The 27,894-nt window shown below is 51.8% G+C and overlaps 1 protein-coding gene across 2 annotated transcripts in view; it reads left to right on the top strand.

Annotated features, from left to right (window-relative positions):
- The window catches only part of PAPOLG (poly(A) polymerase gamma), a 164,918-nt gene that overhangs the window by 37,346 nt on the left and 99,678 nt on the right, over positions 1-27,894 (top strand). For both annotated transcript variants that reach the window (XM_075339361.1, XM_075339363.1), the window contains exons 6-10: positions 8,481-8,534; positions 9,039-9,150; positions 18,780-18,869; positions 26,335-26,473; positions 27,084-27,156. In XM_075339361.1, the coding sequence (XP_075195476.1) occupies positions 8,481-8,534; positions 9,039-9,150; positions 18,780-18,869; positions 26,335-26,473; positions 27,084-27,156 (468 nt within the window). The remainder of the gene's footprint in view (positions 1-8,480; positions 8,535-9,038; positions 9,151-18,779; positions 18,870-26,334; positions 26,474-27,083; positions 27,157-27,894) is intronic.

Here is a 27,894-nt window from a genome sequence, read left to right as displayed (position 1 = left end):
CCCCATCCCTTAGAGGCTCTGGGAGAAGTGGGATCCTAACCGGTCACCATTCACTGGGACCGGGCTCCCTCCGCAGCCCCTGGGGGAATCTGATGGACAGGAGACTGAGTATCATCAGGGACAGGCCCTGCATCTATAAGGTACTCTGTGTCCCCTTGGGGACGGTGCATGGAGCGCCTGTGTTACAGACGCTGCAGCGGCTGCTGTTTTTTTTTGTGACGACCAGGACTACCGCGCCGACCGCGCCTGTTTGCCGACCGCGTTATTAAATTTAGTCCCCGGCTTCTGCGGCCTAGTACCATAACTCCCGCCCCCGGGCCTGCCAGTCAGGGGTAAGGGCGGGACGGTCGACTGGACGTCGGCAGTGAGGGCTGGAGCATACTTAGGTGTTCTCCTCCCCCCTCACTGAGCACTGTGGGGCACCAGATTCCCGCACTTTATTAGTCACGCCCACGGCTCCCTCCTCCCCTGAGAATTCTGGCAGCCATATTTACAATCACTTCTGCCGGTGGAGGATTTCAGAACGAGCTCTACAGCTCTGGGAGGCCCAGGCAGGGAATCTGGTGGACACACAACCGCTTTGTGCGGTCGGTAAGCCACACCGGTTACCCGGTGCTGGCCCCCCTTGGGTGCCGAAGTGTGTGTATGTATATATATGTAATATATATATATAATTATATAATATATTTGTATACATTTTCTCTGTTCGGCCGCATTGTTTTGCTTTTGGCTAAATACCCTCAGTGATCACTCTCAGAGGAGACTACAGCATGTCGTCCGCAAAGAGCAAGGGTGCCAAGGCACAGGCTTATTTTGCAACCTGTACCTCTTGTGCGGCTATGTTACCTGCAGGTTCCACCTACCCTCACTGTGTGCAATGCTCGGCCCCTGTGGCACTCACTCAGCCGGAGCCTCAGGCACTGGTGGGACCCTCAGCTCAGGTAGAACCGCCGGCTTCCACTGTCCAGGTGGCAGGGACAGAGTTTGCAGTTTTGGCTGAGAAACTCTGAGTCGCTTTCACAATCCATGGCTCAGTCTATGGACAGATGGTCGGCTAAGATACTAGAAGCCTTGCAGTCCAGATCGGTCACACAGGCCCCGGGCACTGTGAGTTCATCGCCCCCAGGCCCCTCTCGGTCGGTGCAGCACAGTGCTCCTGGGGTAACACCTAGGTCCCACGGGGAGGACTCCGACACGGACCGCAGTCCCAGACCGGCTAAGCGGGCTCGCTGGGAACCTTCCCCGGCTTCATCACGCTGTTCGGGGTCGCAGCATGAGGACTCTCTGGAGGATGAGGCGGAGGTCGCAGCTCAGGGCTCTGATCCTGACGTTGCTCTCAATCTTGATACACCTGAAGGGGACGCCATAGTAAATGACCTTATAGCGTCCATCAACCAGGTGCTAGATCTTTCTCCCCCAACTCCACCTATAGAGGAGTCGGCTTCACAGCAGGAGAAACACCAGTTTAGGTTTCCCAAACGTACACGGAGTGCGTTTTTCGATCACTCTAACTTCAGAGATGCTGTCCAGAAGCACAGAGCATTTCCGGACAAGCGCTTTACTAAGCGCCTTAATGACACACGTTACCCCTTCCCCCCTGACGTAGTTAAGGGTTGGGCTCAGTGTCCCAAGGTGGATCCTCCAGTCTCTAGACTGGCGGCTAGATCCGTAGTATCAGTGGCAGATGGTTCATCGCTCAAGGATGCCACTGACAGGCAAATAGAGCTCCTGATGAAATCCATCTATGAAGCCATAGGCGCGTCTTTTGCTCCGGCTTTTGCAGCCGTGTGGGCACTCCAAGCTATCTCAGCTTGTCTGTCTGAGATTAATGCAGTCACACGTACCTCTGCTCCGCAAGTTGTGTCTTTGACTTCTCAGGCATCGGCCTTTTCGTCCTACGCCATGAACGCCGTCCTGGACTCAGCGAGCCGTACAGCGGTAGCGTCCGCCAATTCGGTGGCAGTCCGCAGGGCCATGTGGCTACGCGAATGGAAGGCAGACTCTGCTTCCAAGAAGTTCTTAACCGGTTTGCCATTTTCTGGCGACCGTTTGTTTGGCGAGCAATTGGATGAAATTATTAAACAATCCAAGGGTAAGGACTCGTCCTTACCCCAGTCCAAACCAAACAAACCTCAGCAACGAAAAATTCAATCGAGGTTTCGGTCCTTTCGGCCCTCAGCCAGGTCCCAATCCTCCACGTCCAACAGGTCAGAGAAGGGCCAGAGGAACTCTTCTGCATGGCGGTCTAAGTCACGTCCTCCAAAGACCGCCGGTGGAACCGCCTCCAAGGCGGCCTCCTCATGACTTTCGGCCTCCCCAAACCGCATCCTCGGTCGGTGGCAGGCTCTCCCGCTTTTGCGACGCCTGGTGGCCACATGTCCAAGACCGATGGGTGAGAGACATTCTGTCGCACGGTTATAGGATAGAGCTCAGCTCTCGTCCTCCGACTCGTTTCTTCAGAACGTCTCCGCCCCCCGAGCGAGCCGATGCACTTTTTCAGGCGGTGAACACTCTGAAGGCAGAAGGAGTTGTGATTCCCGTTCCCATTCAAGAACGTGGTCGCGGTTTTTACTCCAACTTGTTCGTGGTGCCAAAAAAGGACGGATCATTCCGCCCCGTTCTGGACCTCAAACTGCTCAACACACGTGAGAACCAGACGGTTCCGGATGGAATCTCTCCGTTCTGTCATCGCCTCGATGTCCCAAGGAGACTTCCTAGCCTCAATCGACATCAGGGATGCTTATCTCCATGTGCCGATTGCACCAGAGCATCAACGCTTCCTGCGTTTCGCCATCGGGGACGAACACCTTCAGTTTGTGGCACTGCCTTTCGGCCTGGCGACAGCCCCACAGGTCTTCACCAAGATCATGGCATCCGTGGTGGCGGTCCTACACTCTCAGGGCCACTCGGTGATCCCTTACTTAGACGATCTTCTAGTCAAGGCACCCTCCCGGGTGGCATGTCAACACAGCCTGACCATTGCTCTGGAGACTCTCCAGAGGTTCGGGTGGATCATCAATTTCCCAAAGTCAAAATTGACACCGACCCAATCACTGACTTACCTCGGGATGGAGTTTCATACTCTTTCAGCGATAGTGAAGCTTCCGCTGGACAAACAGCGTTCGCTGCAGACAGGGGTGCACTCTCTCCTTCGGACCCAGTCACACCCCTTGAGGCGCCTCATGCACTTCCTAGGGAAGATGGTGGCAGCAATGGAGGCAGTTCCCTTTGCGCAGTTTCATCTGCGTCCACTTCAATGGGACATTCTCCGCAAATGGGACAGGAGGTCGACGTCCCTAGACAGGAACGTCTCTCTTTCACTGGCAGCCAAAACCTCTCTTCAGTGGTGGCTTCTTCCCACTTCCTTGTCGAAGGGAAAATCATTCCTGCCCCCATCCTGGGCTGTGGTCACGACGGACACGAGTCTGTCAGGGTGGGGAGCGGTCTTCCTCCACCACAGGGCTCAGGGAACCTGGACTCCGGCAGAGTCCTCCCTTCAGATCAATGTTCTGGAGATAAGGGCAGTGTATCTAGCCCTAAAGGCGTTCCATCGGTGGCTGGAGGGCAGACAGATCCGCATACAATCGGACAACGCCACGGCGGTCGCGTACATCAACCACCAGGGCGGCACACGCAGTCGTCAGGCCTTCCAAGAAGTTCGGCGGATTCTGCTGTGGGCGGAAGCCACAGCCTCCACCATCTCCGCAGTTCACATCCCGGGCGTAGAAAACTGGGAAGCAGACTTTCTCAGTCGCCAGGGCATGGACGCAGGGGAATGGTCTCTTCACCCGGACGTGTTTCAAGAGATCTTTTGCCGCTGGGGAACGCCGGACGTCGACCTCATGGCGTCTCGGCACAACAACAAAGTCCCGGCATTCATGGCACGGTCTCAAGATCACAGAGCTCTGGCGGCGGACGCATTAGTTCAGGATTGGTCGCAGTTTCGACTGCCTTATGTATTTCCTCCTCTGGCACTGCTGCCCAGAGTGTTGCGCAAGATCAGGTCCGACTGCCGCCACGCCCTCCTCGTCGCTCCAGACTGGCCGAGGAGGTCGTGGTACCCGGATCTGTGGCACATCACGGTGGGTCAACCGTGGGCACTCCCAGACCGACCAGACTTGCTGTCCCAAGGGCCATTTTTCCATCTGAATTCTGCGGCCCTCAACCTGACTGTGTGGCCATTGAGTCCTGGCTCCTAGCGTCCTCAGGGTTATCTCAAGATGTCATTGCCACTATGAGACAAGCCAGGAAACCAACGTCCGCCAAGATCTATCACAGGGCTTGGAGGATCTTCTTATCCTGGTGCTCTGATCGGGGTTTTACCCCCTGGCCGTTTGCCTTACCCACTTTTCTTTCTTTCCTTCAATCCGGAATGGATAAGGGTTTGTCTCTCTCGGCTCTCTCAAGGGACAAGTATCGGCGCTTTCCGTGTTTTTTCAAAAGCGTCTAGCCAGGCTTCCGCAGGTCCGCACGTTCCTGCAGGGAGTTTGCCACATAGTCCCACCTTACAAGCGTCCGCTGGAACCCTGGGATCTTAACAGGGTGCTAACGGCTCTTCAGAAACCACCTTTCGAGCCGATGCGGGATGTCTCTCTATCACGCCTTTCGCAGAAGGTGGCCTTCCTAGTGGCAGTCACATCACTTCGGAGAGTGTCTGAGCTAGCAGCGCTGTCATGCAAAGCCCCCTTCCTGGTGTTTCACCAGGATAAGGTGGTTCTGCGTCCGGTCCCGGAATTTCTCCCTAAGGTGGTATCCCCTTTTCATCTCAATCAGGATATCTCCTTACCTTCCTTTTGCCCTCATCCAGTTCACCAATGTGAAAAGGATTTGCACTTGTTAGATCTCGTGAGAGCGCTCCGGCTCTACATTTCTCGCACGGCGCCCCTGCGCCGTTCGGATGCGCTCTTTGTCCTTGTCGCTGGCCAGCGTAAGGGGTCGCAGGCTTCCAAGTCAACCTTGGCTCGGTGGATCAAGGAACCGATTCTTGAAGCCTACCGTTCTTCTGGGCCTCCGATTCCTTCAGGGCTGAAGGCCCATTCTACCAGAGCCGTGGGTGCATCCTGGGCATTGCGGCACCAGGCTACGGCTCAGCAGGTGTGTCAGGCGGCTACCTGGTCGAGTCTGCACACTTTCACGAAACACTATCAGGTGCATGCCTATGCTTCGGCAGATGCCAGCCTAGGTAGGCGAGTCCTTCAGGCGGCGGTTGCCCACCTGTAAGAGGGGGCCGTTTTTCGGCTCTTTTTATCGAGGTATTCTTTTACCCACCCAGGGACTGCTTTTGGACGTCCCAATTGTCTGGGTCTCCCAATGGAGCGACAAAGAAGGGAATTTTGTTTACTTACCGTAAATTCCTTTTCTTCTAGCTCCTATTGGGAGACCCAGCACCCGCCCCTGTTCCCTTCGGGCTGTTGTTCTTTTGTGTACACATGTTGTTCATGTTGAATTGTTCTTTTGGTTCATGGTTTCAGTTCTCCGAACATCCTTCGGATTGAATTTACTTTAGACCAATTTATAAGTTTCCTCCTTCCTGCTTTTGCACCAAAACTGAGGAGCCCGTGATGCACGGGAGGGTGTATAGGCAGAGGGGAGGGGTTACACTTTTTTTAAAGTGTAATACTTTGTGTGGCCTCCGGAGGCAGAAGCTATACACCCCAATTGTCTGGGTCTCCCAATAGGAGCTAGAAGAAAAGGAATTTACGGTAAGTAAACAAAATTCCCTTCTCTTCGCAAATGGGACAAGAGTTCGGCTTCCCTCGACAAGAACATCTTTCACTTGCAGCCAAAACGTCACTTCGGTGGTGGCTCCTCCCCACATCTCTGTCCCAGGGAAAATCCTTCCTACCCCCAACCTGGGCCGTGGTCACCATGGACGCGAGCCTGTCAGGTTGGGGAGCGGTCTTTCTCCACCACAGGGCTCAAGGAACCTGGACTCCAATAGAATCATCCCTTCAGATCAATATCCTGGAGATAAGGGCAGTATATCTAGCCCTATTGGCTTTCCAGCGGTGGCTGGAGGGCAGGCAGATCCGAATCCAGTCGGACAACGCCACTGCCGTCGCCTACATCAACCACCAAGGCGGCACTCGCAGTCGTCAAGCCTTCCAGGAGGTCCGGCGGATTCTGCTGTGGGTGGAAAACACAGGCTCCACCATCTCCGCAGTTCACATCCCGGGCGTGGAAAACTGGGAAGCGGATTTTCTCAGTCGTCAGGGCATGGACGCGGGGGAATGGTCTCTTCACCCAGACGTGTTTCGAGAGATCTGCCGGCGCTGGGGAACGCCGAACGTCGATCTCATGGCGTCACGACACAACAACAAGGTCCCGGCCTTCATGGCACGGTCTCAGGATCACAGAGCTCTGGCCGCGGACGCTTTGGTCCAGGATTGGTCGCAGTTTCGACTGCCATATGTGTTTCCCCCTCTGGCGATGCTGCCCAGGGTCCTACGCAAAATCCGGTCCGACTGCCGTCGTGCCATTCTCGTCGCTCCAGACTGGACGAGGCAGTCGTGGTATCCGGATCTGTGGCATCTCACGGTGGGCCAACCGCGGGCACTTCCAGACCGCCCAGACTTGCTGTCCCAAGGCCCGTTTTTCCATCTGAATTCTGTGGCCCTCAACCTGACTGTGTGGCCATTGAGTCCTGGCTCCTAGCGTCTTCAGGGTTATCTCAGGATGTAATTGCCACCATGAGACAAGCCAGGAAACCAACATCCGCTAAGATCTATCACAGGACTTGGCGAATCTTCTTATCCTGGTGCTCTGATAACGGTTTTTCTCCATGGCCGTTTGCCTTACCCACATTTCTTTCATTCCTACAATTTGGAATGGATATGGGTTTGTCCCTCGGCTCTCTCAAGGGCCAAGTGTCGGCGCTCTCCGTGTTTTTTTTTCAAACGCGACTAGCCAGACTTCCGCAGGTCCGCACGTTCCTGCAGGGGGTTTGCCACATGGTCCCACCTTACAAACGTCCGTTGGAACCTTGGGATCTTAACAGGGTCCTGACTGCTCTTCAAAAGCCGCCTTTTGAGCCGTTGCGGGATGTCACTCTCTCCCGTCTTTCTCAGAAGGTGGCCTTCCTGGTTGCAGTCACATCACTTCGGAGAGTGTCTGAGCTTGCAGTGCTGTCATGCAAATCTCCTTTCCTGGTTTTCCACCAGGATAAGGTGGTTCTGCGTCCTGTCCCGGAATTCCTCCCTAAGGTGGTATCCCCTTTTCATCTAAATCAGGATATATCCTTGCCTTCCTTTTGTCCTAATCCAATTCACCAGTGTGAGAAGGATTTGCACTCTTTGGATCTAGTGAGAGCACTCCGGGTATACGTGTCTCGCACGGCGCCCCTGCGCCGTTCAGACACGCTCTTTGTCCTTGTCGCTGGCCAGCGTAAGGGCTCTCAGGCCTCCAAGTCCACCTTGGCTAGGTGGATCAAGGAACCGATTCTTGAGGCCTACCGTACTTCTGGGCTTCCGCCCCCTTCAGGGTTGAAGGCCCATTCTACCAGAGCCGTAGGTACGTCCTGGGCATTGCGGCACCGGGCGACGGCTCAGCAGGTGTGTCAGGCGGCTACATGGTCCAGCCTGCACACTTTCACGAAGCACTATCAAGTGCATACCTATGCCTCGGCAGACGCCAGTCTAGGTAGGCGAGTCCTCCAGGCGGCTGTTGCCCACCTGTAAGAGGGGGCAGTTTCCGGCCTTTTTGCTATTGGGGTATTGGTTTACCCACCCAGGGACTGCTCTTGGACGTCCCAATTGTCTGGGTCTCCCAATGGAGCGACAAAGAAAAAGGGAATTTTGTTTACTTACCGTAAATTCCTTTTCTTCTAGCTCCTATTGGGAGACCCAGCACCCGCCCCTGTGCCCTTCGGGCTGGTTGTTCTTTTGTGTACACATGTTGTTGATGTTGATTTTTTTCTTTTGGTTCATGGTCTTCAGTTCTCCGAACATCCTTCGGATTGAATTTGCTCTAGACCATTTATAAGTTTTCTCCTTCCTGCTTTTGCACCAAACTGAGGAGCCCGTGGTCCACGGGAGGGTGTATAGGCAGAGGGGAGGGGTTACACTTTTTTAAAAGTGTAATACTTTGTGTGGCCTCCAGAGGCAGAAGCTATACACCCAATTGTCTGGGTCTCCCAATAGGAGCTAGAAGAAAAGGAATTTACGGTAAGTAAACAAAATTCCCTTTATTCTAGTGACGTGACTGTTGTGCTGATGATTGAGCTTTACTCAGTATATTTACAGTTATTCTAAGTTGGAGCTTCACAAAGCCAATCTGAAACTGCTACTTCCCGCAGTGATCTGGTGACGTTGCACAGATTCGGCCTCTTGGACACGCTTGTGTTCTTTATAGCCAGGTCTTTATAACGTGATATTAAAGAAGCCACATTCTGGACAGACTGATTCCCGTGTGCCGGTGTCTTGTTTAATACACTGCACAGATGGGGTTTTTCTTTGGTGCCTTATTCTTCTTTGTCTTGTTAGGCTGTCGAGGACGCGTTTGTTCCTGTAATAAAGTTTGAGTTCCTTAATATTGAGGTAAGCCTATGTAAGTGCCCACATGGGTTTGGAATTGTACACACATGAAATGCATATGGCCAGAGCTGCTTGGGTATTCACTGTTCTTGCTATCTTATCTGTTCTCATAGTGACCTTGTATGCAGACTATTGATGAGTGGTCTCGACTCATGTACAGAGTATAATGGAAGTCAATATAGAGCTTGAGCATTTATCCAGGAAATCTTCTGGAAAAATTCTTGCATTTCCCATTGACTTCCATTATACTTAGCACACGAGTCGAGCCTTTCCGACCACTAGTTAGAAGCACCTGAGCCTGGTAGAGCTCGCTCATCACTAGTGCAGAGAATGGACATCAGACCACTGTGTATTCCAGGGACTAAATACCCAGACCGCTCTCAGATCATTGTCAGACTGAGGACCTGCCATATCATTCACTGAATTACTTTTAAGCAAATGAAAAGTCATATATTTATTTTTATTTATTTTTATTTATTTTTTTCTTCCTTTCCACCATTTAAACAGATCGATTTGGTTTTTGCAAGACTGCCCTTACAATGTATTCCGGATAACCTGGACTTGCGTGATGATTCATGGTTGAGGAGCTTAGACATAAGGTGCATAAGAAGCTTAAATGGTGAGTGCCGGCTGCAGAGCGGTCCATCCTTCACATCCACCCCTGTACATTGCCTAAGTGTTTCATTCATCGGAGGCTCCACAGAACAAACCATGGCAAGCTCTTTCCTGCTGATTATTATTATTATTATTATTATTATTATTACGCCATTTATTCCATGGCGCTTTACATGTGAAAGGGGTATACATAGAAGGGACAAGTACAATAATCATAAACAATACAAGGTACAGGAGGATAGAGGACCCTGCCCGCGAGGGCTCACAGTCTACATATATAATTGAGCATGGGTTCAAGCAAGGATTTAAAGTAAAATATAAACGTTTTTGTCTTTAAGTTTACTCTTTCCATAAATAATACATGCAAAAGTTAGCAACTTTGTAAAATGTTATTAGAGAAATCCATTTCTCCTCCTAGAGTGATTATTCTCAATTCACAAGTAAAATATGTCTGCGGTAAATACAAATTTTCCCATTACCGAGATATAGATGACGGTTGGTGCTTATACCCTGTTTCCCCAAAAATAAGACACTGCCTTATATTTTTGCACTAGGTCTCATTTCTTCAGCGCTCTATTGGGAGACCCAGACGATTGGGTATAGCTACTGCCTCCGGAGGCCACACAAAGCACTACACTAAAAAGTGCAAGGCCCCTCCCCTTCTGGCTATACCCCCCGTGGTATCACGGGTTCTCCAGTTTTCAAGCTTTGTGCGAAGGAGGTCAGACATCCATGCATAGCTCCACAGATTTTAGTCAGCAGTAGCTGCTGACTATTTCGGATGGAAGAAAAGAGGGCCCATATAGGGCCCCCAGCATGCTCCCTTCTCACCCGTTGATGGTGTTGTAAGGTTGAGGTACCTATTGCTGGTACGGAGGCTGGAGCCCACATGCTGCTTTCCTTCCACATCCCCCTGGGGGGCTCTGAGGAAGTGGGATCCTGCCGGCCTCAAAGCTCTGACGCCGGGCTCCATCCACAGACCCATTTGAACCTGCTGGATACGGAGCTGGAGTACCGTTCAGGGACATGGCCCTGCACCATTACAGGTACTCTGTGTCCCCGTACACACAGGCACAGCACACTCCAGACTTGCTGGGTGTGCTAGTGCGCCGGGGACAGTAAAGGGTTACAGTCACTGCAGCTTTGCTGAGTGACTTTGTGTATTGGGAAGTACCGCGCCGGACGCTCCGGGAGCGGCGGCGCGGCTGGGACTTGTAGTTCGCCGGGGACTGGGCGCCGACCGCGCTTTTACGGCGGCGGCGCTTATAAATCCAGTCCCCGGCTTCTGCGGCCTAGTGCCGCTTCGTTCCCGCCCCCTCCCTGTCACTCAGGGAAGGGGACAGACGCTGTACAATCAGCAGCGCCGAGGGCTGGAGCCTTATTTACATGCTCCGGCCCTCTCACTGCACACTGTCGGACGCCGGATTCCCGCTCTGACTTGGGGCACGCCCACGGCCCGCCCCTCCTCACACGAGCTGGGGAAGACGCAGGCAGCCATTGCTGCAGTCCGAGCTCGGACTTTCGGCAACCAGGCAGGACGGTGGCGACCATACACCCGCTTATAGGCGGGCGGTAAGCGGCACACATAGTGCTGACCCCAATATATACTGCAGTGTGTACATGTGTATTTTAACTGCATAGGTCGCTATATGCCCGCTTGGAGAGCGACACATCAGCAGCAGGAAAGCAGGTGTGCTAAGGCACAGGCTTTCTAGGCTGCTTGTATTGCACGTACTGAAGTGTTCATTTGTGTTTATGCTTGTATGCTATACACTGCACTGCACAGTCGCTAGTCTTAGCTATATTCTCCTGGAATGGCTAGACTACAGCAGCAGAAAACCAAGGGTGCTGGGGCACAGGTTTTTTTTTTTTTTCTATGCTGCTTGTATTGCATGGGCTGCAGTGTGCATTTGTACTTGTGCTTGTTTGCTATACATTGCACTGTATGGTCACTCTTCTAGGCTATATTCCCCTAGATGACTAGTCTACAGCAGCAGAAGAGCAGAGGTGCCAGGGCACAGGCTTCTATGCTGCTTGTATTGCTTGTGCTGCAGTGTTCATTTGTACTTTATGCTTGTATGCTATACATTGCACTGTACGGTCACCAATCTTGGCTATATACTTCTAGATGGCTAGTCGGCAGCGGCAAAAAAGCAACACAGATTTTCAGTGCTGTTTTTACTACATGGGATGCTGTTCATGACACCGTCCCATTGTGAGCATGCTCCCCTGTAGCACTTCGTCTGCCGGGGTCTCTAGCGCTTCGTCTGCCGGGGTCTCTACTAGTCGTGGCCAAAGAAACCACCTGTCATCCCTGTCCAAGGACAGGGACGGAGTTGCAGTTTCGACAGATATATTGTCATAAGATAGAGACTTGCAGTCCAGACAGGCCATGGGCAATCTTCCTGACCAACCTCATTTGGAACGGGGGGGTCCCAGGAGGACTCTCTGTATGATAAGGCAGCTCTCCAGGACTTTGATCCTGACATCGCTATCAATCCGGATACACCGGATGGTAACGCCATACGGAATGATCCTATAGCGTCCATCAATGGAAGGTTGGATCTTTCTCCCTCAGCTCCCCCAGTGGAGGAGTCAGCTTCACAGCAGGAGAAGTCCCTTTTCAGTATCTCAAACGGATATTGAGTATTTTTCTGGCCACGCTGACTTCAGAGAAGCAGTCCAGAAACACCACGCTTACCAGATAAGCGTCTTCTCCAAACGTTTTTAAGATACACGTTATCCCTTTTCCCCTGACGTGGTCAAGCGCTGGACCCAGGGTCCAAAGGTGGATTCTCCAATCTCCAGGCTTGCGTCTAGAGCCATAGTTGCACTGGAGATGGGGCTTCACTTAAAGATGCCATTCACAGACAGATGGACTCTGGTTGAAATCTGTCTAGGAGGCTATCGGCGTGTCGGTTGCTCCGGCATTCACAGCCGTATAGGCAACCTAACCTTTTCAGCTGTTCTTGCGCAGCTGGCCTTGAGCACATGTACATCTGTACCGCAGAGGCGTCCGTAACTCCGCAATGTCTGCACTGCGACTTACCCTATTAATGCTGTCCTAAAAGTACAGTCGAGGTTTCGGTCCTTCCCAAGCTCGGGCAGGTCCCAATTGTCCTCGTGCAAAAGGGCTACAAAACCTCAGACGGGCTCAGATTCCGGCCGGGCTCAATCACGCCCAAGGAAGGCAGCCGGAGGAACCGCTACCAAGGCGGTCTCCTCATGACTCTCAGCTCTCTCTCTCTCTCTCCGCATCCGCGGTTGATGGCAGACTCCCCCGCCTTTGGCGACATTTAGCTGCCACAGGTCACAGACCGGTGGGTGACGGACATTGTGCTCACGTGCACAGGACAGTGTTCTGTTCTCGTCCTCCGACTCCATTCTTCAGAACGGCCCCACCTCCCCACCGAGCAGATGCCCTGCTGCAGGCGGTGGACGCTCTAAGAGCAGAAGGAGTGGTGATCCCTGTCCCCCCTCAGGAACGAGGGCGAGGGTTTGTACTCCAATCTCTTTGTGGCTCCAAAAAAGGACGGCTCCTTCCGTCCTGTTCTGGACCTAAAACTGCTCAATAAGCATGCGAACGCCAGGCGGTTCCGGATGGAATCCCTCCGATCCGTCATTACCTCAATGTCTCGAGGAGACTTCCTTGCCTCAACAGACATCAAAGATGCCTATCTCCACGTGCCAATTGCTACGGAGCACCAACGTTTTTCTACGTTTTGTGATAGGAGACGACCATCTTCAGTTCGTAGCTCTGCCATTCGGTCTGGCGACAGCCCCACGGGTGTTCACCAAGGTCATGGCAGCAGTGGTAGCAGTCTTGCACTCTCAGGGACACCCGGTGATCCCTTACTTGGACGATCTACTCGTCAAAGCACCCTCCCTCGAGGCATGACAACGCAGCCTGAATGTTACGCTGGAGACTCTCCAGACTTTCGGGTGGATCATCAATTTGGCAAGGTCAAATCGGTCACCGACTCGATCACTAACGTATCTCGGCATGGAGTTCACACTCTATCAGCGATAGTGAAGCTTCCGCTGAACAAGCAGCGTTCACTGCAAACAGAGGTGCAGTCTCTCCTTCAAGGCCAGTCGCACCCCTTAAGGCGCCTCATGCACTTCCTAGGGAAGATGGTGGCAGCCATGGAGGCAGTTCCCTTTGCGCAGTTTCATCTGCGCCAACTGCAAGGGGACATTCTCCGCCAATGGGACGGGCAGTCAACCTCCCTGGACAGGAAAGTCTCCCTTTCCCAGACGGCCAAGGACTCTCTGCAATGGTGGCTTATTCCCACCTCATTGTCACAGTGAAGATCCTTCCTACCCCCATCCTGGGCAGTGGTCACGACAGATACGAGTCTGTCAGGGTGGGGAGCAGTTTGTCTCCGCCACAGGGCTCAGGGGACGTGGACTCAGCAGGAGTCCACCCTTCAGATCAATGTTCTGGAAATCGGGGCAGGGTATCTTACCCTACTAGCTTTCCAGCAGTGGCTAGAAAGAGAGCAGATCCGAATCCAGTCGGACAACTCCACAGCGGTGGCATACATCACCAAGGAGGGACGCGCAGTCGGCAAGCCTTCCAGGAAGTCCGGCGAATCCTCATGTGGGTGGAGGACACAGCATCCACCATATCCGCAGTTCACATCCCGGGCGTAGAAAACTGGGAAGCAGACTTCCTCAGTCGCCAGGGTATGGACGCAGGGGAATGGTCCCTTCACCCGGACGTGTTTCAGGAAATCTGTCGCCGCTGGGGGGTGCCGGACGTCGACCTAATGGCGTCTCGGCACAACAACAAGGTCCCGGCATTTATGGCACGATCGCGCGATCAGAGCTCTGGCGGCAGACGCCTTAGTGCAAGATTAGTCGCAGTTCCGGCTCACATATGTGTTTCCACCTCTGGCACTCTTGCCCAGAGTACTGCGCAAAAAAAAAAAAAAAAAAATCAGATCCGATTGCAGCCGCGTCATACTCGTCGCCCCAGACTGGCCGAGGAGATCGTGGTACCCGGATCTGTGGCATCTCACGGTCGGCCGACCGTGGTCACTACCAGGCTGGCCAGACTTACTGTCCCAAGGGCCGTTTTTCCATCGGAATTCTGCGGCCCTGAACCTGACTGTGTGGCCATTGAGTCCTGGATCCTAGCGTCTTCAGGATTATCCCAAGGGGTCGTTGCCACCATGAAACAGGCTAGGAAGTCCACTTCTGCTAAGATCTACCACAGAACGTGGAAGATTTTCTTAACCTGGTGCTCGGCTCAGGGAGTGTCTCCCTGGCCATTTGCATTGCCTACTTTTCTTTCCTTCCTGCAATCGGGGTTAGAAAAGGGCTTGTCGCTCGGCTTCCTTGAGGGGAAGTCTCGGCACTATCCGTGTTTTTTCAGAAGCGTCTAGCACGTCTTTCTAAGGTGCGCACGTTCCTACAGGGGGTCTGTCATATCGTACCCCCGTACAAGCGGCCGTTAGATCCATGGGATCTCAACAGGGTATTAGTTGCTCTCCAGAAGCCGCCTTTCGAGCCTCTGAAGGAAGTTTCCTTTTTCGCCTGTCACAGAAGGTGGCGTTTCTCGTTGCGATCACATCGCTTCGGCGAGTGTCTGAGCTGGCAGCTCTGTCATCCAAGGCTCCCTTCCTGGTGTTCCACCAGGACAAGGTAGTGCTGCGCCCCATTCCGGAGTTTCTCCCTAAGGTCGTATCCTCATTTCATCTTAATCAGGATATATCCTTGCCTTCCTTTTGTCCTCATCCGGTTCACCGGTATGAAAAGGACTTACGTTTGTTAGATCTGGTGAGAGCTCTCAGACTCTACATTTCCCGCACGGCGCCCATGCGCCGTTCCGATGCACTTTTTGTCCTTGTCGCTGGTCCGCGCAAGGGGTTGCAGGCTTCTAAAGCCACCCTGGCTCGATGGATCAAAGAACCAATTCTAGAGGCCTACCGTTCTGCGGGGCTTCCGGTTCCTTCAGGGCTAAAAGCCCACTCAACCAGAGCCGTGGGTGCGTCCTGGGCATTACGACACCAGGCTTCGGCTCAACAAGTGTACCAGGCAGCTACCTGGTCCAGTCTGCACACTTTCACCAAGCATTATCAGGTGCATACCTATGCTTCGGCGGATGCCAGCTTAGGTAGAAGAGTCCTGCAGGCGGCAGTGACACCCCCGTAGGGGAGGGCTGTTTTGCAGCCCTAACATGAGGTATTTCTTTACCCACCCAGGGACAGCTTTTGGACGTCCCAATCGTCTGGGTCTCCCAATAGAGCGCTGAAGAAGAAGGGAATTTTGTTACTTACCGTAAATTCCTTTTCTTCTAGCTCTTATTGGGAGACCCAGCACCCGCCCTGTTGTCCTTCGGGATGTTTTTGTTGTTTGCGGGTACACATGTTGTTCATGTTGAACGGTTTTTCAGTTCTCCGATGTTACTCGGAGTTAATTTGTTTAAACCAGTTATTGGCTTTCCTCCTTCTTGCTTTGGCACTAAAACTGGAGAACCCGTGATACCACGGGGGGGTATAGCCAGAAGGGGAGGGGCCTTGCACTTTTTAGTGTAGTGCTTTGTGTGGCCTCCGGAGGCAGTAGCTATACCCAATCGTCTGGGTCTCCCAATAAGAGCTAGAAGAAAAGGAATTTACGGTAAGTAACAAAATTCCCTTCTTTCAGGGGGTGTCTTAACCTCGAGGAGATATGATTTAGGGTAAGTTTCCCCCCCACCCCCAAAAAGCAGATCTCCCCCCTTCCCAGGATCATCATACTTGTCAGCCCCGTGTGTCTGTGTGGCTCCGAGATCTCCCAGCATGTCACCCTCCCCTGCATCTGGCTGATACACATACACACATCAGATCACACATACACACATCAGATCACACACAAACACTCCTTTCACATCACCCCATCATCCCTCCCGGTGATCTCCAGTGAGCGCATCCTGTCAGCTGTGCTGCACGCTGTCCTCCCCTGCGTCCAGCCGACACATGAATCGCACACACCTGTACAATCGCGCGCACACACTCACAACATCTGGCGATACCACGTGCTTCCGGCCATGTGACCCTCCCGCAGGCCCTGGAAGATCCACTGCAAAGCGTTTTAAGTCCTTATGTGCGCTGAGAAGCAAGGTGTGTGTGTGTTCGTTCGGCCGCAGGACCTTGCTGCGCTCACCTGCTTCCGGTCGGCGTCCGGTGAGTATGATCGGGGGTCCTCTGTCTTCTTCTTTCTTTACAGGGTGTCCGCTGTCTGTAATGAAGTGTCCAGCAGTATTTTTAACTTTTTTTTTTTTTTTTTTTTTTTTTTTTTTTTTTTTTTTTTCTGCTGCACGGACACTCCATTATTGAACCACGACTAAGTCTTATTTTCGGGGAATGTCTTATATTTAAGGCTCCCTGAAAAATCCTGCTAGGTCTTATTTTCAGGGGAGGTCTTATTTTCTGGTAAACACCTTTTAAGAACAAGAACTGTCAGCTCATGAGAATTTCCACAGAATGTCTCGAACTCTTCCATAGAGGTTTAAAAGCACCAACTGTCAAATCATTAACAGGACCATCTGTCCTCACTGAACAGACCTGAACTTGACATCTATCTATATATATATATAAACAAAATTGTGTCGTTAGTGACAACTGTCGGATTGGCCGCTGGGCTCTGCCTGGCCCCGCCCCCCGCATGGATTGGCCGCTTGCCCCGGCCCTCCACACGCATCGCCCACTCCAGCGTACACCGGCTCCCGGTACACATGTGTAGGGAGCCGGCATACGCTGACGCCTCGCCCGCTTGGCCCGGCACTTGTTGGCATACTCGGCCCCACCCCCGGCGGACATAACTTTGTGATGCTGGGATCGTGACGGAGTCGGTGTACGCTGGTAACCATGATACACATCGGCTAACTATAGGAAGCGCTTCCCTTAGTTACCCGATGTGTATCATGGTTACCAGCGTACACCGGCTCCCGGTACACATGTGCAGGGAGCCGGCAGACACCTCACTTGCTCGGCCCCGCCCCCGGCACACGTTGGCTCGCTCGGCCCTGCCCCTAGCGGCCCGCTTGGCTCCGCCCTGGCACACGTTGGCCCGCTCAGTCCCGCCCTCAGCACACGTTGGCCCGCTCGCCCCCGGTGACCCCCCTCGGCCCCGCCCCCAGCACACGTTTGGCACATATACACCCAAAAAACGGAATAAAAACCTCCAAAAGTTAAGCAAAAACTCAGACTAATGGCAGAAGATGTAAACTGCCCAGGCCAAAAAGACTAATGCACTGCCAGGATGCAGCAAGACCTCCATTAAATGGAGACATCACAGGTGCAAAGGGAGATGGTAGTAAAATTGCACACTTGTGGCTTGCATAGGTCACTGTTCACACACACAGGCACACAGTATCTGTTAAGCAGCCTATTAGTTACGCCCATCACAATAGATGCAAGCGGGCTACACCAGTACTATATATGTGCACCATGCAGGGACAGTGAGTATAATATGCAAGGCCTAACAATAAGAGGCCTGGCTGCATCCTGTATACAATATTCTGTGCATAAGAATAAATAGATATGAGGTATTGGTAGGTAATATGGCCATAGTACGGAAGCCCACAATCCAAGGATCAGTCTAGGAGGAGAAAGCAGCACCTGTATCTGATAAAATATATTACACAAGGCACTGTTATTACTGGCTGCTATTTTATTTAGGAAATATAATGACGGCTATTCTCTATTGTCGTCTGCTGTCAAGATGTGAGCGGTGCTGATGACTTTGCATGTGGGACGCATGCGCAATCCACAGGCGTGATGCACATTTTCTATTCTAACTAATAGGGCGGGGGAAGATGTGACATCCGTGTGAATGCTGACCTCCCAGTGGCTAACTCTTTAAGCCCCACAAGTTTAAATGTCCCATCCTGGTGCCCTATAGTGCCATTCCACACACGTACAAACGCATATTATGCTCACCTTACCTTCCGTTCCCTCACCGGTCTCCTGGAACTTGCAGTTCGCCCGTACAAGACGTGTATCGGGTAACCAAGGTGACCGATGCCGGAACTTCCGCACTCAGCGCGCTGACGTCAAAGGCAGAAGCCGCTTGCCTCTGATTGGGCAGCGCGCTGCCTTTGAGTAGCGCCTGACAAGGGAAGTTCCTCCCTCGTCGCTATGGTTACCAGATACACATCCTGTGCGGGGAGGACCTTCCCCTGTCAGCCGCTACTCAAAGGCAGCGTGCTGGCCAATTGGAAGCAAGCGGCTCCTGCCTTTGACGTCAGCGCGCTGGGAGCTGAAGGTCCCGCATCGGTTGCCTTGGTTACCTGATACATGCAAGTTCCCGGAAGCCGGCGAGGGAACGGAACGGAAGGTAAGGTGAGCATAATGTGTGTGCGTGTAATTGTGTTTTTGTGTGGACTGCGGGTTAGAGTGCGGTGGATGTACGGAGGCGGAAGTGTGTTCGGTGAGGGTTTTGCTCATACAGCAAAGCTTTCTTGTAAACAGAGTCACAAATTTACAGAAAGCTTTGCTCGTTAGGCGAAATACTCGCTAACTGGGTTACTCATTAAGCGAGGTTCCACTGTACTTAGTCTGTGTTTAGTCGGATGAACCATCTGGCTGCCTGGAGCTGGCGTCCTGCTTCTGGTGTAATGATAACAAGTGGTGCTCTCTTTTGCAGGTTGCAGAGTTACAGATGAAATTTTGCATTTGGTGCCAAATAAAGAAAATTTCAGGTTAACCTTGAGAGCCATTAAGCTGTGGGCAAAGAGTAAGTATCACAGGTGTTACTGTCCTAGCCACAGAGTATTTCATAGAGAATCTTGCTACAAGTAACGCAGTGCTGTGCTGAAAACCTGAACATAAAGCCATTTGTTTAGTCTTGCACTGCTGACTATAATGTACTAGGACGTGATATTACTGCCCGTGGTTAAGGGGTTATCTTAACGACCACGGGCAGTAATATAATGTCCTAGCGGTCAGTGTTACTACCCGCGGTCTGCTGCTTGCAGCGATTGGCGCACATCTCAGCTGATTTTCACAGCTGAGATGTGTGTTTGCTAGGCACGAGCAGAATCGTTATCTGCCTTTTCCATTTAACCTCTTAAATGGCGCTGTCAATATGTGATAGCGCCATTATAATCGCGATAAACATTTACCGGCCGATACCGGAAGTCACGTGACATGATCACATGACTTCCGGTGGTTGTCATGGTAGCACAGGGTCATGTGATGACTCCTGTAGCTCGCATGACTCACTTTCAGTTTCACCTGGCCGAGAGCTGGGTGAGACATGAAATGAGTATATCTGCTCTTCACAGCTATGTAGCTGTGATCAGCAGATATGGCTGAGCAATCAGAGTGCTGATCCGTATAGTTAAAGGGTTAAAAAAAAACATTTGGTATCGCCGCTTTCAGAAATGCTCAATCTATCAAAATATAAAATCAATTAATCTTATTGGTAAACGGCGTAGCGGCAAAAAAAATCCAAACTCCGAAATTACGTTTTTTTGGTCGCCACAAATTTTGCGCTAAATCAATAACATGCAAACAAAATGTAGCATCTGCGCAAAAAACGTCAGCCTTCAAAAAAGTCGTTAGAGTCATAGATCCCGAAAAATGAGACCGCTACGGGTCACGGAATAAGGCATAAAACGTGCGCCACTTTCTCGGACAAACTGCTGATTTTTTTTTTTTTTTTTTCCGCTTAGATAAAAGTAAACCTCTACATGTTTGGTGTCTACGAACTCACACTAACCTCAGGCATCAAAGTGATACATCGGTTTTACCATATAGTGGACACAGTGAATAAAATCTCAAAAACTATAGTGTATCGCACTTTTTTTTGCAATTTTTCCGTATTTGGAATTTGTTTGTAGTTTTCCAGTACACTATATGGTTAAACTTATGGATTCATTTAAAAGGGCAGCTAGGACTCCTGGTATGACATACCAGGAGTCCTAGCTGCCCAGACATGGAGTGCTACTGAGGATTGTCCAATTTGGGCCGAAAACGTTTTGTCACGCACATGAATAAATAAATATACTTTTCATCGGACCCTGGGAGTGCCTTGCTACTTCTTGTTTACTTGGCCTTGAAACCTGAAGTTCACACCAATATCCTCTCAATCCACATGAAGGAAGTGCCATTTTCTTCTATATATGTGACCCATCACTAACAAACAGACTTGTGGTGTTTTTTGTTTGTTTTTTTTTCTTCATCGTTCCTTATGGGAGACCCAGACCATGGGTGTATAGCTTCTGCCTCCGGAGGACACACAAAGTACTACACTAAAAAGTGTAGCTCCTCCCTCCGAGCATATACACCCCCTGGATGACCATATCCAGCCAGTTTAATGCTTTGTGTTTCAGGAGGTCACACACACATGCATTCTCATCTGATTTTTGATTTTTCATTTTAAAGAATTGGAAGAAAAGCGGGTCCAAGCTGGACTCCCGGCATGTCCCTTCTCACCCCACTGTGTCGGCGGTGCTGTTAAGGTTGATTCTACAAGGCTGGAGCCTTGCATGCCGCGCTCCTTCACCATCCCTCTGGGCTCTGGCTTGAAGTGGGAGCCATCACGGTTCTCACTGCTTTGCAGGAGACCGGTCTCCATCCGCAGCCCCTTGAGGTCCCTGCCTGGACGGAGCGCTCACCCCTCAGGGACCTGGCCCTGCGTCTCATAAGCTAAGTATTGAGACGTTATTCAGGGGTCCCTTGTACATTTATTGGGGGTAGAGTGTGTTTTTTAACTTGTATGTGGTTTCCGGCCGGTTCTCTGTTTGTTTTTTTCCTGAGAACCGCGCCGAGGGTGCCTGCTTGTCGGCCGCATGTAAAAATTTAGGCCCCGGCTGCGGCCTACTTTCGGTTTCACTGCCCCTGCATGTCAGTCATGCAGGGGAGCAGTGCGGCGCCGCCCACCGGCCGTTCAGCATAGGGGAGGACACTCCTCTCTGAGGAGATGTTTCCCTCCCCTGTATCTCTCCTTGGCCCTCCGGTTCCCGCTCTTGGACCTAGCCCCACCCCCCCTCCTCTCTCCGGCGCCATTTTCTCAGCGTTCACATGCTGATCGGCGCTGGCTGCAGCAGCTCTGCAAATTGTCTGGGGGTCCAAGCTGTGGAACCGGAGGGCACACAACGGTCTGGTAAGCCACAACCTCTGGTTGTGGACTTTTTTATACACTCTCTGGGGGTAATTCTGAAGGAGTGTGTTCTTTACTGCAGAACCTCCACCTCAGCAGCATGTCTGTCACTAGGAGCAAGGCTGCAAAGCTATATGCTATATGCACTGCATGTAAGCTCATACTGCTTGAACCGAGCACATATCCACATTGTGATGCCTGCTCTAACATGGTGGTGCCTCAGCCTAGAGTCTCCCCAGTGGTCCCTCCGGCTGCTCCGGCCCCGGTGGCTGAACCCCCGGCTTGGGTAGCATCGTTTTCTAATGCTATCTCCCAGTCCTTTGCCGACTCTATGGGACAGCTATCCTGGACTCTGCTGACCATGCATCAGCCCCCTTCTCAGGGCGCCTCTGCTGCTCCGACTCGCTCTGCAGTGCTCACAGAGGATTTTTCCTCTGTTCCCAGACCCCGTCCTCCTCCTAAACGGAGACGTAGGGACTCTTCTCCTTCCTCGTACCACGGCTCTGATTCACGAGCTGAATCGCAGGGCGAGGAGGATGCCTTTACTGTGGGCTCGGACGCTACCTCTATGTACCCCATTGATCTAACCGAAGGTGATGCGGATGTTAGTGATTTAATTGCGTCCATTAATTCTGTACTGAACCTCAATCCACCAGTGTCAGAGGAACAAGCCTCTCTGGTAGAAAAACACCAGTTTACCTCACCTAAGAGAGCAAGGAGTATGTTTTTTAACCACTCCAGTTTTCAGGCCACTGTGACCAAACCCAGGGCCTGTCCTGACAAACGCTTTCCAAAGCGCAGTTCTGATGACAGTTTTCCCTTTCCACCAGAAGTGGTCAAGGAGTGGGCTCATTCACCTAAGGTGGATCCTCCGGTGTCTAGAATCTCAGCCCAGACAGTTGTATCTGTGGCGGATGGCACCTCACTTAAGGATTCCACTGACCGCCAGGTTGACCTTCTGGCCAAATCTGTATATGAAGCGGCAGGGGCCTCGTTCCCCCCCGTCTTTTGCAGCAGTGTGGGCTCTTAAGGCCGTCTCTGCTTCTCTGGCGGAGATGCATTCCCTCACCAGGGACTCTCTGCCCGAAATGGTTGCTTTAACTTCCCAGGCTTCAGCCTTTTCATCCTATGCCATGTCTGCCATTCTGGAGGCCTCTCACCGCACGGCGGTGGCTTCCGCTAATTCCCTCGCGATCCGCAGGATCTTGTGGCTTCGAGAGTGGAAAGCAGACGCTTCTTCCAAGAAGTACCTTGCTGGGCTCCCTTTTGCTGGGTCCCGGCTGTTCGGTGAACAACTGGATGAAATTATTAAGGAAGCTACTGGCGGGAAGAGTACTTCCTTGCCACAAACTAAAACCAGGAAACCTGTCCAGGGCAGGAACCAGTCGAGGTTTCGTTCCTTTCGTTCCTCTAAGCCCTCAGCCTCGTCCACTAACTCAGCCAAGGATCGAAAAACCAGCTGGCGCACGAAGCCGCGTCCCCTGAAGAACGGAGGAGCCGCTGCCACTAAGGCAGCCTCCTCTTGACTATCTGGCCGCGCCAGCAACGTCCTTAGTCGGTGGCAGGCTCTCCCACTTTGGCGACGTGTGGTTTCAACACGTCTCCGATCAGTGGGTGCGGGATATCATCTCCCACGGCTACAGGATAGAATTCTCTTCCAGCCCGCCAAACAGATTTTTTTCTGTCCACTTTCCCCTGCTCCAAGGCCGCCGCCTTCTCCCAGGCCGTGGCATCCTTGCAGGCCAACGGAGTAATTGTACCGGTTCCCGCCCGGGAACGGTTCAGAGGTTTCTACTCTAATCTCTTCCTAGTCCCCAAAAAGGACGGTTCCTTCCGGCCCATCCTGGATCTCAAGCTTCTCAACAAGCATGTTCAGGTGCGGCACTTTCGCATGGAATCTCTGCGATCAGTCATTGCCTCAATGACCCAAGGAGATTTTCTAGCATCCATCGACATCAGAGATGCCTATTTGCATGTGCCAATTGCGGTTTCACACCAGCGTTGGCTACGTTTTGCAATCGGAGAGGAACATTTCCAATTCGTGGCTCTCCCCTTCGGGTTAGCCACGGCCCCTCGAGTATTCACCAAGGTCATGGCAGCAGTGGTTGCGGTTCTGCACCTACAGGGGTTGGCAGTGATTCCTTACCTGGACGACCTTCTAGTCAAGGCTTCATCCAGTGCAGACTGTCAGCGGAGTGTCTCGCTCACTCTCGCCACGCTTGTTCAATTCGGGTGGCTTGTCAATCTGCCCAAGTCCACTCTGACCCCGACACAGAAACTTACGTACCTAGGGATGCAATTCGAGACTCTGCCGGCACTTGTGAAGCTGCCCTTAGTCAAACAGCAGTCCCTCCATCTGGCGGTGCGCTCTCTGTTGAGGCCCCGCCGTCATTCCATCAGGCACCTCATGCAGGTGCTGGGTCAGATGGTGGCGTCAATGGAAGCGGTTCCCTTTGCCCAGTTCCATCTGCGTCCCCTGCAGCTGGACATTCTCTGCTGTTGGGACAAGCGGACCTCTTCCTTGCACAGGCTAGTGGCTCTGTCGCCGCAGACCAGAAGCTCTCTTCAGTGGTGGCTTCGGCCCCTCTCTCTGTCTCAGGGACGCTCCTTCCTGATCCCGTCCTGGGTGATTCTCACCACGGATGCCAGCCTATCCGGCTGGGGAGCAGTATTTCTCCACCACCGAGCACAGGGCACTTGGACTCCGTCCGAATCAGCCCTCTCGATCAATGTGCTGGAAATCAGAGCTGTGCTCCTAGCTCTCGTAGCCTTTCACCACCTGTTGGCGGACAAGCACATTCGAGTCCAGTCAGACAACGCGACAGCAGTTGCCTACATCAATCACCAGGGCGGGACTCGCAGCCGCCTGGCAATGTTGGAGGTACAACGCATCCTTCAATGGACGGAGGACTCCAAGTCCAGCATATCCGCAGTCCACATCCCAGGCGTAGAAAACTGGGAGGCAGATTATCTCAGCCGTCAAACCGTGGACAGCGGCAAGTGGGCCCTGCATCCGGCAGTGTTCCGGTCAATCTGCCACAAGTGGGGCACTCCGGAAGTGGACCTAATGGCATCTCGGCACAACAACAAGGTCCCGGTTTACGTGGCTCGCTCCCACGATCCTCAGGCCTTGGCAGCGGACGCGCTGGTTCAAGACTGGTCCCAGTTCCGTCTGGCTTACGTGTTTCCCCCTCTAGCTCTCTTGCCCAGAGTCCTGCGCAAGATCAGGATGGAGGGCCGTCGGGTCATAATCATTGCTCCAGACTGGCCCAGGCGAGCTTGGTACCCAGACCTGCTCCGTCTGTCCGTAGAGGTGCCGTGGCATCTCCCGGACCGCCTAGACCTTCTCTCTCAAGGTCCGTTTTTCCGCCAGAATTCTGCGGCTCTCAGATTGACGGCGTGGCTCTTGAGTCCTGGATCCTGACGGCTTCCGGCATTCCTTCTGAAGTCATCTCCACTATGACTCGGGCTCGGAAGTCTTCCTCGGCCAAGATTTACCACAGGACTTGGAGGATTTTCCTGTCCTGGTGTCGCTCTTCTGGCCATGCTCCTTGGCCTTTTTCCTTGCCGACCATCCTGTCTTTTCTACAGTCCGGTCTGCAGCCGGGACTATCCCTCAATTCCCTCAAGGGACAGGTCTCGGCTCTGTCAGTGTTGTTCCAGCGGCGTATCGCCCGGCTGGCCCAGGTGCGCACCTTCATGCAGGGCGCATCTCACATCATTCCTCCATACCGGCGGCCTTTGGATCCCTGGGACCTTAATCTGGTCCTCACGGCCTTACAGAAACCCCCCTTTGAGCCTCTTAGGGAGGTTCCTTTGTTTCGTCTCTCACAGAAAGTGGTCTTTCTGGTGGCCATAACTTCTCTCAGGAGAGTTTCTGATTTGGCTGCGCTCTCTTCGGAGTCACCCTTTTTGGTTTTTCACCAAGACAAGGTGGTCCTCCATCCGACTCCGGACTTTCTCCCTAAGGTGGTGTCTCCTTTCCACCTTAACCAGGACATTTCATTGCCTTCCCTTTGTCCGGCCCCTGTGCATCGCTTTGAGAAAGCGTTGCATACTTTAGATTTGGTGCGGGTGCTCCGGATCTATGTGTCATGCACCGCTGCTGTCAGGCGGTGCACCTCTTTTTGTGCTGACCACAGGTCAGCGCAAGGGTCTTTCGGCTTCAAAACCGACCCTAGCTCGTTGGATTAGGTCGGCCATCTCCGATGCCTACCAATGTACTCAGGTGCCTCCCCCGCCGGGGATTAAGGCACACTAGACTAGAGCTGTCGGTGCCTCTTGGGCTTTCAGGCACCAGGCTACGGCTCAGCAAGTCTGTCAGGCTGCCACTTGGTCTAGTCTGCACACCTTTTCGAAGCACTATCAAGTGCATGCTCATGCTTCGGCAGATGCGAGCTTGGGCAAACGCATCCTTCAGGCGGCTGTCGCCCATTTGTGAAGTTAGGTTTTGCCTACTTCGCAGTTCTGTCTATTACCTACCCATGGACTGCTTTGAGACGTCCCATGGTCTGGGTCTCCCATAAGGAACGATGAAGAAAGAGAATTTTGTTTACTTACCGTAAATTCTTTTTCTTATAGTTCCGACATGGGAGACCCAGCACCCTCCCTGTTGCCTGTTGGCAGTTCTTGTTCCGTGTGTTTTCACCGGCTGTTGTTGTAGACAGAGGTTCCGGTTGTTCCGGGTTTTGCTCTATCTCTACTTGTGGGTGGATGTCCTCCTTCAGCTTTTGCACTAAACTGGCTGGATATGGTCATCCAGGGGGTGTATATGCTCGGAGGGAGGAGCTACACTTTTTAGTGTAGTACTTTGTGTGTCCTCTGGAGGCAGAAGCTATACACCAATGGTCTGGGTCTCCCATGTCGGAACTATAAGAAAAAGAATTTACGGTAAGTAAACAAAATTCTCTTTTTTTTTTTTTGTTTTTGAATGAAATAACATTTACACTTTAAGTTTTGTTCTTTGATCTGTCGCCTGTAGGTGTCACTGTTGGTGCTGTAATTCAGTGTTACATTGGCTGAGTTTCGATACATTGACTAGCTTTAGTTACATCTTTCTTGTTTTTTGTTTTCTTTTTTTTTTTTTACTTTTAAGGACGAGGTATTTATTCCAACATGTTGGGATTTCTCGGTGGCGTATCGTGGGCTATGTTGGTAGCAAGGACTTGTCAGCTTTACCCCAATGCAGTTGCGTCTACTCTAGTTCATAAATTTTTCCTTGTCTTTTCTAAGTGGTGAGTGTTTGTTTCTGTGTTTTGAGCATTACAGTTGTGTTCACACGTAGCCGCAGTACGTTGTGTTTTTTTTTGTTTTTGTTCTCCCATGATCACCATTGATGCAGCTTTACCATGATCTGCAAACCAACTGACTGCGGCCGCAATGTGTGAATGCAGCCAAAGGCTATGTGCCCACGGGAGCTCGCACCTGCGGATAGCTGCAGGTACGGCCGCAGGTTTCCCGCAGCAGCTCCCTGGAATATGCAGCTATACAGCAGGATTCCAGCAAAAAAGCTGCGGTAAACCTGTGGCCATTTGTGCGACTTACCTGCGGAAGTCCCGGCCTCTATCTCCATAGTGGAGGGCCAAGATTTTTGCAGGAAAACATGCAGTTATGTGCGGCTGTGGGACATCCGCAGCATATTCCGCAGTCGCACATTCCGCAGCATGGACACACACTCCCCATGTCCCATAGGATAACATGGGGCGTGACTGTGCTTGCTAAAACCTGCAGATTTATCTAGAAAATCCAGATAAATCCGCAAGTTTTCCGCGGGTACATAGCCTTATAATTCACGTATTTTTAAGTGTAGTTAACACCTCAGTCTCCTTCACCTTTTATCCACAGGGAATGGCCTAACCCAGTATTACTAAAACAACCAGAAGAGAGTAACCTAAATCTGCCAGTTTGGGACCCCAGGGTGGGTGATGTATAATAATCAGGAATATAAACTGGATAATCTTGGATATATTCACTTATTAATTTTTATTTGTTTAGTAAACCTCTTGTTAGTGCTAACATAAATGTCATCATCAGCCACGTTAAATGTATATCTCACATGTAATGTTTTCTCTGTGCCGTTTCGTTCTCCTCTAGAGACTTTGTTTAAATTAAAGTTTCCTTTTTTTATATAGGGTATGTACTATTATTTTTATTTTTTTTGAGAATTAATTTCTCATGATGGTGTTTCTCTTCTATTTTACTTGAGCCCATTTATTTCTAACCTGAAATTTGGGCCAGGAACAGACGGCTAATAATGCCACACTAAAGTTTTTTTTGCTTTGTTTTCTTAAGTTAAATGCATGTGTTTTATGTTAATCGTTTATGCAGTTGGATCTCCCAAAAATTGAATAAAGTTTTTAGTTTGCCTTCTATAGCCTATGGGGCTGCTTACTGATGAGTTATGTAAGATCTGTCAGTGAGCTCATTCTAAAGGCCCCGTCATACACAACGAGATCACTAACGTGATCGCTGCTGAGTCACAGTTTCTGTGACGCAGTAGCGATCCCGTTAGCGATCTCGTTATGTGACACCTACCAGCGATTAGGCCCCTGCTGTGTGGTCGCCGGTCGTTGCCGAACAGTCCGGACCATTTTCTTCAAAGGCAATGTCCTGCTGGGCAGGACACATCGTTGTGTTTGACACTGTGTGACAGGGT

Source organism: Anomaloglossus baeobatrachus, chromosome 3, assembly GCF_048569485.1.
Source record: "Anomaloglossus baeobatrachus isolate aAnoBae1 chromosome 3, aAnoBae1.hap1, whole genome shotgun sequence".
Classification (NCBI taxonomy): domain Eukaryota; kingdom Metazoa; phylum Chordata; class Amphibia; order Anura; family Aromobatidae; genus Anomaloglossus; species Anomaloglossus baeobatrachus.
The sequence above is the reverse complement of the archived record's forward strand: the minus strand, read 5'-3'. Positions and strand labels throughout refer to the sequence as shown.